Source organism: Musca domestica, unplaced genomic scaffold, assembly GCF_030504385.1.
Source record: "Musca domestica strain aabys unplaced genomic scaffold, Musca_domestica.polishedcontigs.V.1.1 2, whole genome shotgun sequence".
Taxonomy (NCBI): domain Eukaryota; kingdom Metazoa; phylum Arthropoda; class Insecta; order Diptera; family Muscidae; genus Musca; species Musca domestica.
The window spans coordinates 9,028,674-9,042,451 of NW_026712249.1; the positions used below are offsets into that span (position 1 = coordinate 9,028,674).

Sequence of the window (13,778 nt, forward strand, 5' to 3'; positions counted from 1 at the left end):
TGTCGTCTATAGAAAGAAGACCCTTAAGGGTCTTCTATTGAAAAATAACCTCTAATGGGTTTTCTATTGAAAAAAGAGCTTTCAAAGATTTCCATAAAAAGATCTTTTGAAAATCTTCTTTAGAAAAAGACCTCTTATAGGCTTTCTATATTAATAGGACCTTATTCTATAAAAAATACTGCTTTAAGGTCTTCTATAAAAAGAAAAACCCTAAAATGTCTTATTTCTATAAACGACCTCTATGAGACCTCTTAGGGCTCTTCTACAGAGCTAGGAGACCTCTTAGAGGTCTTCTATAGAAAGAAGACCTCTATTGAAGGAGGACCTCTTAGAGGTCTTCTATAGACAGAAGACCACTTAGAGGTCTTCTATAGAAAAATACCTCTTAGAGGTCTTCTATAGAAAAAATACCTCTTAGGTATTCTATAGAAAGAATGCCTCTTTCATGCCTTCTACAGAGTGAAGACCTCTTTCAAGTCTTCTATAGAATGAAGATCTTCCTAAGGTCTTCTATAGGGAGAAGGCCTCATAAAGGTTTTCTATAGAGAGAAGGCCTCATAGAGGTCTTCTATAGAGAGAAGGCTTCATAGAGGTATTCTATAGAGAGAAGGCATCATAGAGGTCTTCTATAGAGAGAAGGCCTCATAGAGGTCTTCTATAGAGAGAAGGCCTCATAGAGGTCTTCTATAGAGAGAAGGCCTCATAGAGGTCTTCTATAGAAAGAAGATCTCTTAGAGATCTTTTCTAAAGAGAAGACCTCATAGAGATCTTCTATAGAGAGAAGACCTCATAGAGGTCTTCTATAGAGAGAAGACCTCATAGAGGTCTTCTATAGAGAGAAGACCTCATAGAGGTCTTCTATAGAGGGAAGACCTCATAGAGGTCTTCTATAGAGGGAAGACCTCTTAGAGGCCCTCTATGGAGAGAAGACATCATAGAGGTCTTCCATGGGGAGGATACCTCTTAGAGGTTCTCTATAGAGAGAAGACCTCTTAGAGGTCTTCTATAGAAAGAAGATCTCTTAGAAGTCTTCTATTGAAAGAAAATCTCTTAAAGGTCTTCTATAGAGAGAAGACCTCATAGAGGTCTTCTATAGAGAGAAGACCTCATAGAGGTCTTCTATATGGAGGAGACCTCTTAGAGGGTCTCTATAGAGAGAAGACCTCTTAGAGGTCTTCTATAGAAAGAAGATCTCTTAGAAGTCTTCTATAGAAAGAAGATCTCTTAGAGGTCCTCTATAGAAAGAAGATCTCTTAGAGGTCCTCTATAGAAAGAAGATCTCTTAGAGGTCCTCTATAGAGAGAAGACCTCTTAGAGGTTCTCTATAGAGAGAAGACCTCTTAGAGGTTCTCTATAGAGAGAAGACCTCTTAGAGGTTCTCTATAGAGAGAAGACCTCTTAGAGGTCCTCTATAGAAAGAAGACCTCTTAGAGGTCCTCTATAGAAAGAAGACCTCTTAGAGGTCCTCTATAGAAAGAAGACCTCTTAGAGGTCTTCTATAGAAAAAAAACCACTTAGATGTCTTCTATAGAAAGAAGACCTCTGAAGGTCTTCTATAGAATGAAGTTCGTTTTAAGGTCATCAACAGAATGACCTCCATATCTTTTGGAGGTCTGTTTTCTTTTCTTAATCTTGCAATTACAATCAAATTCCTAAATTTAAATTCTCCACAAATATTGATTGCCCCTTCCCAAAAACATTAAACGAAGACCATAAGCAATTTTAATGAAATTTAATACACTCACAAATGGCTTTTCATTCATTCCTTTTTTCTATTCCCTTCATTATTCACTTTCTTTTTTTTTTTTTTTTTTTTTGAAAATTCTATTATTTAAAGTACAGTACAATAACGAGAAGATGGCTGCAAAAAAAAATGACCAGAAATTGCAACCATAGCCGGAGTGAGTGAGTGACTGGCTGGCTGGTTGCCCGTTACAATATAAATATTGCACTGAATGGTGGTGGTCATTTATGAATGTCTTTTCTCATTTTCATTTCGTACTTCATTTTCTTTGCTTGGCACCTAAATGCAACGAGGGCGGCAAGGGAGAGGGACCAAGAAACACCGGATAAGGAATTGGAAAACTTGGCTACCATGTTTTTGCCTCATCAGCAAATATCAGCCAAGAGAATACTTGGGACATAATAATTATGGTTGGCGTTGGTAGAGAGAACGGAGAGGAAAAAAAAATAATATTCCGCGTTTACTTTTCTCGCTTAGACAAGTTAGTGTATCTCCACACACCCACACCCACTGTGAAATGCTGTACAGAGTTCAAATGTTAAACTACGCCTCTGGCTGCCGTACTTCGGTTTGACATGTTGGCATTTTAGTGTGTGTGTGTGTGTGTGTGTGTGCAGCTTTGCTATTCTTTTGGGTCAAGTTGAATTGTTTATTGAGATAGCCAACGTTTAAGGGAAAAGCTCGAAGGAAACCACAAACATAAAGCCGTGAAGAATAGGAAAAAATAACCCAGAATGGAAGGCAAAGGAAACCCAATTAAAAAAAAAAAAGAAACAAAAACGAAGAAAACTTTTGATGACGACAGTGTCAGTAGCATGGAGGCTGATCTTTTGACACAAATACCACAGTTCATGGTGTTGATGATGGGTTATGATTTCATTAAATTAATTTTTAATTTTTTTGTGTGTTTGTTTTTGGTTCGCTGTTCGTAAAGTTATAACCCTTTAAATTAGTGAAATTACAATCAGTGGTGATTAAAAAAAAATAAATTCCTATTATGAGGCTTCTTATCAAGTAAAGGGTTAAAAAATCTAGAATTTTTTTAAGATCAGAATATATAATCAAAATCGTCAAAAATATTAAAGCCCGTAACTAAAAATTCACCATTTTATGTCCTCATAGGATAACCTTTCAATATTTTTACGATTTTGAAGGTCCAGTTTAAATGGATTTTCAATTTTTGTTAAATTCGTGAAAAAGAAGGAAGAAAGAAAGAAGACCATTAAAAGGCCTATTGAAGATCTTCTATAGACTTTTTGAAGGTCTTCTAAAGAATAAAGACTTTTTAAAGGTCTTTTATGTTACGAAGACCTCTTGAAGGTCCTCTGTAGAATGATGTATTTTAGAAAGTCTTAGTTATCCATATAAATACAAGAGTAAACTGACTGATCAATCGAGAATTAGCACCCAGCGTAGTAGCTGAAATTAGAATCTTGAAATTTTCCATTGAGGGTCAGTCTTGGTGCGTAGTCTGGGTTTTTAGAAATTCGTACTAAAAGGGTATGAAAAGTACTAAAATGTATTATAAATTGAATACTTTGTTTTGGACATATAGAATGAGCTAGAATTCAGATATTTGCAATGAAACTCACTGATGGAGTGCAGAATAGACGTACCATAGCGTTTTTTTGGAAATTCGAACCTTAAGGTTATAAAAAGTCCTAAAATGGTACCATTTGCTATTATATGAAAGGATGGAGCTAAAGACTTTAAATTTGCTATGAGAATCAAGATAGGAAAGTAAAGGTATAGTTATATAAGCAGCTTGGAGTCTTCGCATGACATATTTTGTGACATTGCTTAAAGGGATACCAGAAACGCTCTCGAATCCAGTCACGGTCTTCTCTTACGATTTAACATTATTATGGCTTTCCCTGATGCCAAGCTGCTTATGAACCTTCAGCTTAATTTTGATATTCAGGGTGAGACAAAAAAAAAACAGTAACCAAATTCAGACTGCTGTCATTTCTAAACCACTCGTCCGACAGCTGTAAATTAATTATTCCAGTGACAGCTCATTATATTGTTTACAAACGTATCATTTTGGTGAGAATTATCCAGAAAAAAAGTTATTCTGATGGAATTCAATCGTGATAGTGTGATTTCGAAAAATTACTCGTGACATATCGCAATGTTCCATTCGGCAAATATTGAAAAATGAGTTCGGGGGGTAGAGTCATTGAAATTCCAAAAAGTTTACACGGCAACAGAAAGAAAATAGACTGAAAAGAGCTAAAGAGTTGATTCGCTTGGTGAATTGCCAAAAGTGGTGAACTGCCGAATTTGGTTTTCTCCGCTCCGATGAGAAAACATTCGTTTTCCAACAGTTTGTAAACAAACAAAATGATCATGTTTACTTGCCAAAGAGGTCAGCTGAAAATGTGTACCTTCGGTTGGCCACCAGAACTGAAGCGCCGGCCATGGTGATTGTGTGGGCCACCATAATAGCCGATGGTCGCTCTCCGATCGTATTAATCGACCGTGGCATCAGAACAAATGCCGAATATTATAGCGAAAATATTCTGGAGGGTGTAAGCCTTGGGTACGCAAACATTTTGGCCGCAGACCTTGGACTTTCAATAGGACTCAGCACCATCGCATTCAGCAGGCGCCACCCAAGAATGATTACAAAACGAGGTTCATCTCATCATTTCCAGCGCACAATAGCCACAAAAATATCCGGACACGAATCTGTTGGACTATTGGGTCTGGAGTATTGTGGAAAGCAAGGTTAGCACCAAAAATACCAAAGTGTCGATCACCTCAACCAAAATAACGTTGAGCAACATTTGGACAGCGAGTGATGATTTCATTGGCCGTTTGAAGACCATAATTTGAGCCAAAGTGACCAATTGAAAACAAATCTAATCTTATTCTAAAATTTGATGCTATTTTCGACATTCAATAAAATTAAAAAAAGGTAAAAAATTATGTATATCCAAAACCGACTCTACCTCTCAACAACAGACACTAACAGTGACGTTCACATCAAATTTCTGGATTTCAACTCTATCCCTTTTTTCAATAATTAAGAACCATTTAGTACTTTACTAACTATTACAGTATGCATTTTCAAAACAATATCCATATCTCAACCTCAGATACAACCAGTGATCTTTATATCAAATTTTAGGTTTTCAGCTCTTCAATTTCCCCGATTACAAGATTTAGTAAGATTCGGTACAAATTGTTCTAAATATAGTACTATTTAGTTCATTTTCATGCACATTTCCACTTTATCACAAAACTACCACCAATAAGGTCGCCAATTAAAAATTTCAAAATTCCAGTTTTATCCCTTCACCCTAAACCAAACTGTTCAAAATTTGGTACCATTTCGGAGAGCTCACACACTTAGTAAACATTTCAAAAATACCTTCGTATATATATAACATACTTAATTCTCATATCGAATTTCTAGTTTTAGCTCTATCCATACACATAATACCAAATGGTGCCATTTCGGAAGTTTAAAAGTTTTCGTAACCTTATCCAAAAACCCTTTGGAACAACTATCCTGCACTCCATCAGAGTCTCTCATTTCAAATTTCAGAATTCCAGTGCCATCGGTTCACCCAAATCCAAATTGTACCAAATTTAGTTTATATAATTTCCAGAGCTTCGCACATACCCCAATACAGTAATCCCAATTTCAGGATTACAGCCCTATCGGTGCTATCATATTCAAATTGTATCAAATTTAGTACGTATAAGTACAAATTTCCAATAACACCACCATATTCCAATACCACAAAACGACAGTAATCTTATTTCCAAAATTCAGGCTACCAGCTCTATTGATTCATCCAAATCTAAAGTGTACCGAATATAGTACCACATAGTACAGATCAGTACGAATTTCCAAAACTTCCTACATACTCCAATCCTATACTCCCACAGTAATCCCAATTCCAAAGTTCAGCATTCCATTCTTATCGGTTCGCCTAAACACAAATTGTACCAAATTTAGTACCATTTAGTACACATAAGTACCAATTTCCATAAATACCTACATACCTCATACCTACAATGCAATAGTACTCTTATTTCCATATTTCCGGATTCCAACTCTATTGGTTCTCCCAAATCGAAATTGTACCAAATTTAGTACAATTTCTTACTTTTTGTGTACATAAGTATAATTTTGGGAAACTTATCTCAATTCTACACTTTGCCACTAATATAAATTTCAAATATAAGGATCCCAGCTCCATTCGTTTCTTCTAATTTAAATTGTACCATATTTAGTACCGTTTCGAAAACTTCCTCCATATATCAATCCTACACTCTGCCAGTAATGTTAATTTTAAATTTGAAGATTACAGCTCGATCCATTTAAATTTTACCAAATTTAGTACCGTTTAGTACTTTTCGTATACATGAGTACACACTTCGAAAACTACCTCTTAACATCGACTGTACTCCTCAACCTTGATTCCCATTCCAAATTTCAAGTTTAAGGCTCTAACCGTTCATGTGATACGAAAATGGTGCCAAATGTAGTACATTTTAGTACTTTTCGTACACTTATAGTAGGAATTTCCAAAAAAAAATCCTTAAGTACATCTATCATACGCTCCATCAGTGACCCTCATTCCAAATTTAAGAATTCTAACTCTACTGCTTCCCCAAATGCAAAGCGTAGCATATTTATTACGTTTTAATACTTTTCGTTCCGTTCTAGTAAGAATTTGCAAAAAAAACCAGCCTTTTCAGACCCCTTCGCAACAAGAGTGACTTTTATCGAAAGTTTCAAGATTCTAACTTCAGCCGTTTCGTCTGGGCGTTGATGAACAGTCATTTATTTCACTACTCCTTATTCAAATACAAAAATTAAAAGAAAAAAAAAAAAAACAAGTAACCAAAGGCTACGGTAGTGCGGGCTGACCATGTGATACCCTACAACACTACAATATTTTGAAGATTTCGCTTTTGAAATTATGTCACGGAGCACTGCCCAGATATTACCCTTAGCATTCTGAACAGGGACATTTGCCCAATATTTACGCACTCCGTCGTGCTGTTGGTTGTTGTGGTCCATTTTACAGCTAAATATAATCCAATGGTCGTACAAAATGTTAGAATTCTTCCCTGTCCTTAACTCTCTTCTGAGGCGTGTCGATTGGCTTCAATTGTGTGATCAGGAATTTTTTTCTGTTTTTGGCCGATTTCAACCCATAAATCTTTAAAAACAATAGGCATAGCTCTTCTGAGCCTATACCTACCCTTGTGAAAATTCTCGTGAGAATCGGACGATAATTGCAGGCTGTACATAATAACCCCAACCTGTGTTGTAAGTTGAAAATATTACAAAATGTACACTTCAATATTATAAGTCAAATTGAAAAAATCACATGCGATAAAAAAATATGAAAAAATTAAAAAAATTTCACAAAATACTACAAAATCTATATTAACATCATTATTCGCATCTTTTTATGCAATTTTTTTAGATTTAATTCTTTTATGCCAAGAGGGCATTCTGAATTGACAAAATTTGTAAAAACGGGAAAGCCATTTTTGAGATATATGCATTCTAGCTAACATCCTCTTCCTTTGTACTATCGGTGTCTACGTAACGGTCAGAAGCGACCTGTTCGTCTATTTGTGATTTCGCCGGGACTAAAAATATACGCGGTTTAATTGAGAATTTGTCTTTTATTTAACACAAAATGTTGTGGCCTATTTCACCCACTAAATATTACCCGATGACCATCAAAATTGGAAGGCTTCTGCCCAGCCCTAAGCTTTAGCCCCATGCTAACTTCCGCTTTGATTGGTCTATAATTGCGACCTGTAGAGCAACTGCAAAATTTGGGAATTTTTCAGTTTTCGGTCCTTTTCACCCCCTAAATATTATGCGATCATCTCTGACCTATTCTGACCCTAGCCACACCTCCATTCTAAATTTCGTGAAGATCGAACCATAATTGCGACCTGTAGAGTGATTACAAATTAACACGGACAGACGGACGGACGGACACACATAGCTAGATCGACTCAGCTCGGCGAGCTAGGAAGATCCATATATACTTTCCTATGTGGGAAACCAATATTTCGTGGTGTTACATGATTTTTGGCCCAATCAAACTTATAATACGTCCCAACACGTAGTGTTGCAGGGTACAAAAATGCAAAAAAAAAAAATAGAAATTGATTTTTATACCCTCCACCATTCTATGGAGGGTATATTAACTTTGTCATTCCGTTTATAACTCCTCGTTATACTCAACAGAGTTTATATATTCTTGATCAGCATAGAATTCTAAGTCGATTTAGTCATGTCCGTCTGTCTGTCTGTTTTAATCACGCTATCTTTCGAACGAATTGAGATAGAAGGCTAAAATTTTGCATACATGCGCAGTTTACCAGTAGGCAGGTTAAGTTCGTAAATGGGCCATGTCGGTCCAATTTTCTAAATATCGATATTTTCACGATATTCGGAATTGTTTCAAATTTGGTAGTTGAAATTGGTTATGGGTACTACAGCCTATGATAAACATTTTTATATGCAGGTCCACGTTTTCCTATAGTCCTTATATACCGGTACCTCCCGATAGTGGGTATTTTGACGATTTCAGTAAAGTTATTCGCCGGAATTATTTCAAATTTCGTACTAGAAGTTCCTAATGGGTTCTACAGCCTATGACAAACATTTTTGTATGCAGGTCCAAGTCTTCGTATAGCCCCCATATGACGATACATCAAGATATTGGGAATCAAGATACACCGGAATTGTTTCAAATTTCGTACTGGAAGATCTTAATGGGTACTACAACTTAAGACAGAATATTTGTCCGTGCAGGTCCACGTCTTCGGTACCGCCCGATATTCCGTATTTTCATGATTTTTGCGGAATTATTCACCGTAATTGTAACAGATTTCGTATTTGAAGTTCGTAATGGGCACTACAGCCTATGACAAAAAATTTCGTATACAGGTCCACGTCTTCCCCATATAACGGTTTTCATTTAAGTGGTAGTTTTCGGATTTTTTTTTTTTTTTGAAAATTTTCAATTTCTTTTGAAATGGTGGAGGGTATTAAAAGTTTGGTTCGGCCGAACTTAGCTTCTTTTTTACTTGTTAGTATTTTCTATTATCCTTTTTTAATATTTTTTTAAAAAAGATCTGAAATCGAATTTGATTCACTGTCTTTCTTTACAAAAAATCATTTTTAGAAATGCAACTGAACGCTGTCTGTGATAAAATCCAACATGGAATAGTTGTAGTTCCATTTATACTTGTCCGTTTCGTATTTCCATTTTTATTATTATTGCTGTTGTAGTTGTACTCGTAGTTGTAATTGTAATGGTATTAGTGTCTTTGGTACTTACTTGATATGAATGAAAGCACAAGAATCATATCTAATGCCACTTGAAACCACTTCATCTCATTTCCCCTTTTGTGAGTTTTGTATGGTGCCTCCTTGTAAATGCAAAACAAAAGATCAAGTTGAACTTGTTGTTGTAGTTGTTGTTCTTGTTGTCGTTGGTGAGGGGGGGCTGTATGTTAGTCGTTGTTGCTGTGGGTGATGTTGTTGCTGCTGGTGATGACGTCGTTGCCGTTTGTTTGAAATCTTACGAGTTTGAGAGAATGCTAATGAGTCGCGAGGGGTTGCTTGAACACCTCCTTTGGTTGACTGTGGTGATGGTTGGTAGGTTTTTGATGATGGCCGCTAGAGTCCTGTTTTTCACTAATCCTTAAGTCTAGAGAAAAAAAATTCGTTTGATTTATTTTATTTTATTTTTTTTTTTTGGTGACGAAAGATGCAGAGTCTAGAAGAGATAGAGTTTTTTTGTTGATAGTTTCTTAGAGTTTTTCTTTTATTGTTGCTGTTGTTGTTAGTTTAGTTGTTGTCCAATCAGATCAGAGAGTTGGAGAGTAGAGTATTTAGTAGTTTTTTGCTGTTGCTGTTGACAAAAATCAGATGAAAGCCTTTTCATAAAAAATATTTGCCACCAACAATAGCTGTCATTTCAGTCTCATACACTGGAGATCACGACGTTTGCTTGGTTTGCGGGCACCCCTGCCGCCAGGATAATTATGCAAAAATCCGTTAACAATTCAGTTCGTTTCCTTGACAGTTTTTTTTGGGCGATTTTTTTTTCCAGTTGGCAATTAGGGCCGTTTGTCTTGCCAGCTTAAGCTTTTGTCGGGACTTTCCGTTCCTTTGGAGTATTTTTTTCGTTTCGTTTTGTTAAGCCCCCAAATGATGGACGATGGAAATTTCTTTTTGGTTGGCAAAAAAGGCAAATGGTAGCAGAGTCGGGTGAGAGAGAGAGACGAGAGAGTGTGGAAATGTGTGCGTAACTAACTATGGTGATTTGTGTTGTTTTATTTGTTGTTGTTGTTGTTGATTTATTCCTGGAAGAATGAAGACGAACGCCTTAACGTCGTTGGTATGCGTTTTGCTATCTGAAGCTAAAATACAGCGGCGTATTACGGCAACAACAAATGCGGCTACATTTAAGCCAGGCCTTTAAGATGCAGTGCTGTTTCCTGGCCCCCTGCTGTTGTTGCGTTTGTTGTGGAACTCTTCGTAGTTGGTAAGCGGCAGTTTTTGTTCGAAATGCTAATGGTGCCGCAAGGGATTGTGGTGCCTCACTTCCGTCACGGGCTGTATCCAAGGCCCCGCTGGCACCCTTCTTTGAGTAACTCTCTACTACTGCGGCTGAGACTGTTGCACCAGCCCCAAGTTGTGCTGTTGCGGTAGTCGGCGTCGTCGTCGTCGTCGCTCTTATTGTATGATGTCCTCGTGTTGCACAAACATTCGTGGATTCATTCATTGGTAGTTTCTTGAGAAGGTCTCCGGCTGCGGTGGCTGCTATCTGCTACGTCTTGACTTAATCAAAGAACAAACGAACGAACGAGCGAACGTAAAACCAGTAGAGAAAATGAAATGAAATGAAATGAAATGGAAAATTGCTCCAAGGGTCGTCGAAGTCGTCGTCGTTGTTATACGTTCGTCGTTGTTATACGTTCAGCTCGTTGGCGTTGTCTTTGTTACACGGGACCTTGGTGTGGAGCATTTTCCGAGCCAGTATGCGATAATAATGGACCATTTACTCAACATTTCATGGTGATGGCAAAACTGCCAAGGGGTAGAAGTGGGGTGGAGGGGTGGTAAACGATAATCCGAAATTGATTGATTACCACTTGCCGCTGGCTATGGCTATCTTTCAATTCAATTGTTACGTTTTCAACTTGATCAGCTTACGGACTTGCAATTATAATCATTTTCGCCCAAAAAAGAATTGAGGTTATGGTTTTTGTTTATTTTTTTGTTTTTTTTTTTTCTTTTTGAGGGGGAGTCTTTATTTTCGTTTCGGTTGCAGTTCGAGTTGCAGTTGCTGTTATTTTTATTTATTTATTACTATTATTGGTGGTGGCAGCTTTTTGTTGTTGTTGTTACTTCTGTAGTTGCAGTTATTGTTTTTGTTTTTTGTTCTCTTCTTTTTATTATTTCAAATTGAAAATTATATTTATTTTGTTTTTGTTTTTTTTTCTGTTTTTGTTATTTCGTTACAATGGCAGTTATTGGTTATAAATAAATATTTATTGGTAGCTGTTACAGTATCATGTTCTGCTTCTTGTACTTCTTTTTCCACATACTTATTTCATGCGGGGCATATATGAATGTGTATAGATATTTTTTTAGCTTTCCTCTTTTCACAGAAGTTCTATTTTTTTCTTATATTATTATTGGGTATTAAGTTCGTGTTCCTCCTCGTTTTTTTCCTTGTCGGTTCTCTACTCTCTACTTAAATTTAAACCTGTAACGGAAAAAAGAAAGAAAAACACATAATAAATATTAATTGAAAAAAGATTTTTATATTCTTATATAAGAAATAAACCAGTAAAGAAAGTCCTATAGTCGGGCGGGGGCGACTTTATGATACCCTACACCACTTTGCTAATTTAGTAGAGCTCCACATAACAGTTAAAAGATTTTATTGGAGAATTCAATCATACACGCTATGATTGTAATTATAATTTAAAGTTCAAAGGACTAAATATACCGAAGCATTTGTATCTTTTAAATTCGGACTTGTATTGCCCATTTGGTCCAAAATTAATTTAAAAACAGATAAAGATATATATGGGAGCTATATATAAATCTGAACCGATCTCGATAAAATTTGGCAAAGATTTTTCTGAGCTGTATTTGATATATTTGCCTGAATATCGTTGTTACGGAGTGCATATTACGGCTGCGGAGGACAAAAATGACAAATCGGATGAACAATATATATGGGAGCTATAGCTATATCTGAACCGATCTTCACCATATTTGGCATACTTGCTTCTAGACTTAATTCTGTCGATGGTGCCAAATTCCATCCCATTTGGGCAAATATTAGACGTTTGCTGTACAATAAAAAGGTAAATCGGACGAAGTTATATATGGGAGCTATATCCAAATCTGAACCGATTTCGATCAAATTTGGCATACTTATTTTCAGGCCTAATTTGGTTGTATGTGCAAAATGCCACACTATTCGGGCTGATGTAACACGTTTGGTGCAAATCGGACGAAGATATATATGGGGGCTATATCTACATTTTTACCGATTATCTTCGTCCTTGGGCCAAACAAATGTTGTTTGGAAAATTTCATTTCAATCGGATAATAAATGCGACTTGCGTTTTGTTCAAAAGAATGCATGGACAGACGGACGGACGGACAGTGGGACTGACATGCATAAATCAAGTCAGAAAGTGATTCTATGGAGATCCTCAAAAGTAACTATGGGTCTATCTCGCTTCCTTCTCCATGTTACAAACAAATGCACAAAGACATAATACTCATAGTACCGATTTCGAACTTCAAATAACAAACTTTAAACAATTCTGGTGAATAATGTCTCTAATATCATTAAAAATACCGAATACAGGGAGGTACTGTTGTAAGGGGGCTATACTAAGACCTGGACCTGCATAGACAATTTTCCGTCGTAGAATGTAGTACCCATTACGAACTACAAATATGAAATTTGACGCAATTCCGGTGAATAATGTTGCGAAAATCCTAGAAATACCAAATATCTCGGGAAAGCTTTTTATATGATTACTATGCTAAAACGTAGACCTATTTAGACAATTCTCTTCCAAGGGAGAAGAAGAGAAATTCTTGTGTGGATTTTCAGACTATTCCATTGAAAAATGTGGTTAAAATCATCAAAAATACCGAATATCGGGAGGTGCAGTTGTATGGGGGATATACGAGATCGTGGACCTATATAGAAAATTCCTATTCAGGAGGTAAAGTACTCACAGGGAACTTCTTTATATGGTTGATATACTAAATCGTAGACTTATATAGACAATTCTCTACCAGGAGGTAAAGTACTCAGAGAGAAATTCGTGTATGGAGTTTCAGACTATTCCATTGGAAAATGTGGCTAAAATCATCAAAATACCGAATATCGGGAGGTACCAATGCATGGGGCTATACGATATCTTGGACCTATATAGAAAATTACTTTTCAGGAGGTAAAGTACTCACAGGGAACTTTTTGTGTAAAATTTCAGACAATTCCATTAAAAAATGCGGCTAAATTCATCAATATACCGAATGTTGGGAGGTGAAGTTATATGGGGGATATACGAGATCGTAGGCGTTTATAGATTTTTCTTCAGTGATCGAAGTAGTTATGAAGAAATCCTTGTGTAAAATTTCATACAATTCCATTGAAAAATGTGGTTTGAATCTTCAAAATACCGAATAACGGGAGGAACAGTTATATAGAGGATATACGAGAGCGTAGACCTATATAGACAATTATTTTTCAGGGGTTAAAGTAGTTACAAATAACTCCTTGTGTAGAATTTCAGATAATTCCATTCAAAATGTGGTTAGGATCTTCAAAATGCCCAATATCGGGGGGTACCGTTATATGGGGGCTATACGATATCGTGGACCTATATAGATAGTTCTTTTCCAAGGGATAAAGTACTCACAAGGTACTCCTTGTGTGGAATTTCAGACAATTCCATTGAAAAATGTGCCTAAAATCATCAAAAAATCGAAATA

General features: G+C 36.4%; 1 protein-coding gene across 1 annotated transcript in view; it reads right to left on the reverse strand.

Annotated features, from left to right (window-relative positions):
* LOC101888242 (acetylcholine receptor subunit alpha-like) overlaps positions 1-11,508 on the reverse strand; it is a 173,580-nt gene extending 162,072 nt beyond the window's left edge. Inside the window, exon 1 of the mRNA XM_005178931.4 lies at positions 9,079-11,508. Within this exon, the coding sequence (XP_005178988.1) occupies positions 9,079-9,133 (55 nt within the window). The 5' untranslated portion in view covers positions 9,134-11,508. The remainder of the gene's footprint in view (positions 1-9,078) is intronic.
* Positions 11,509-13,778: the final 2,270 nt, after the last annotated feature.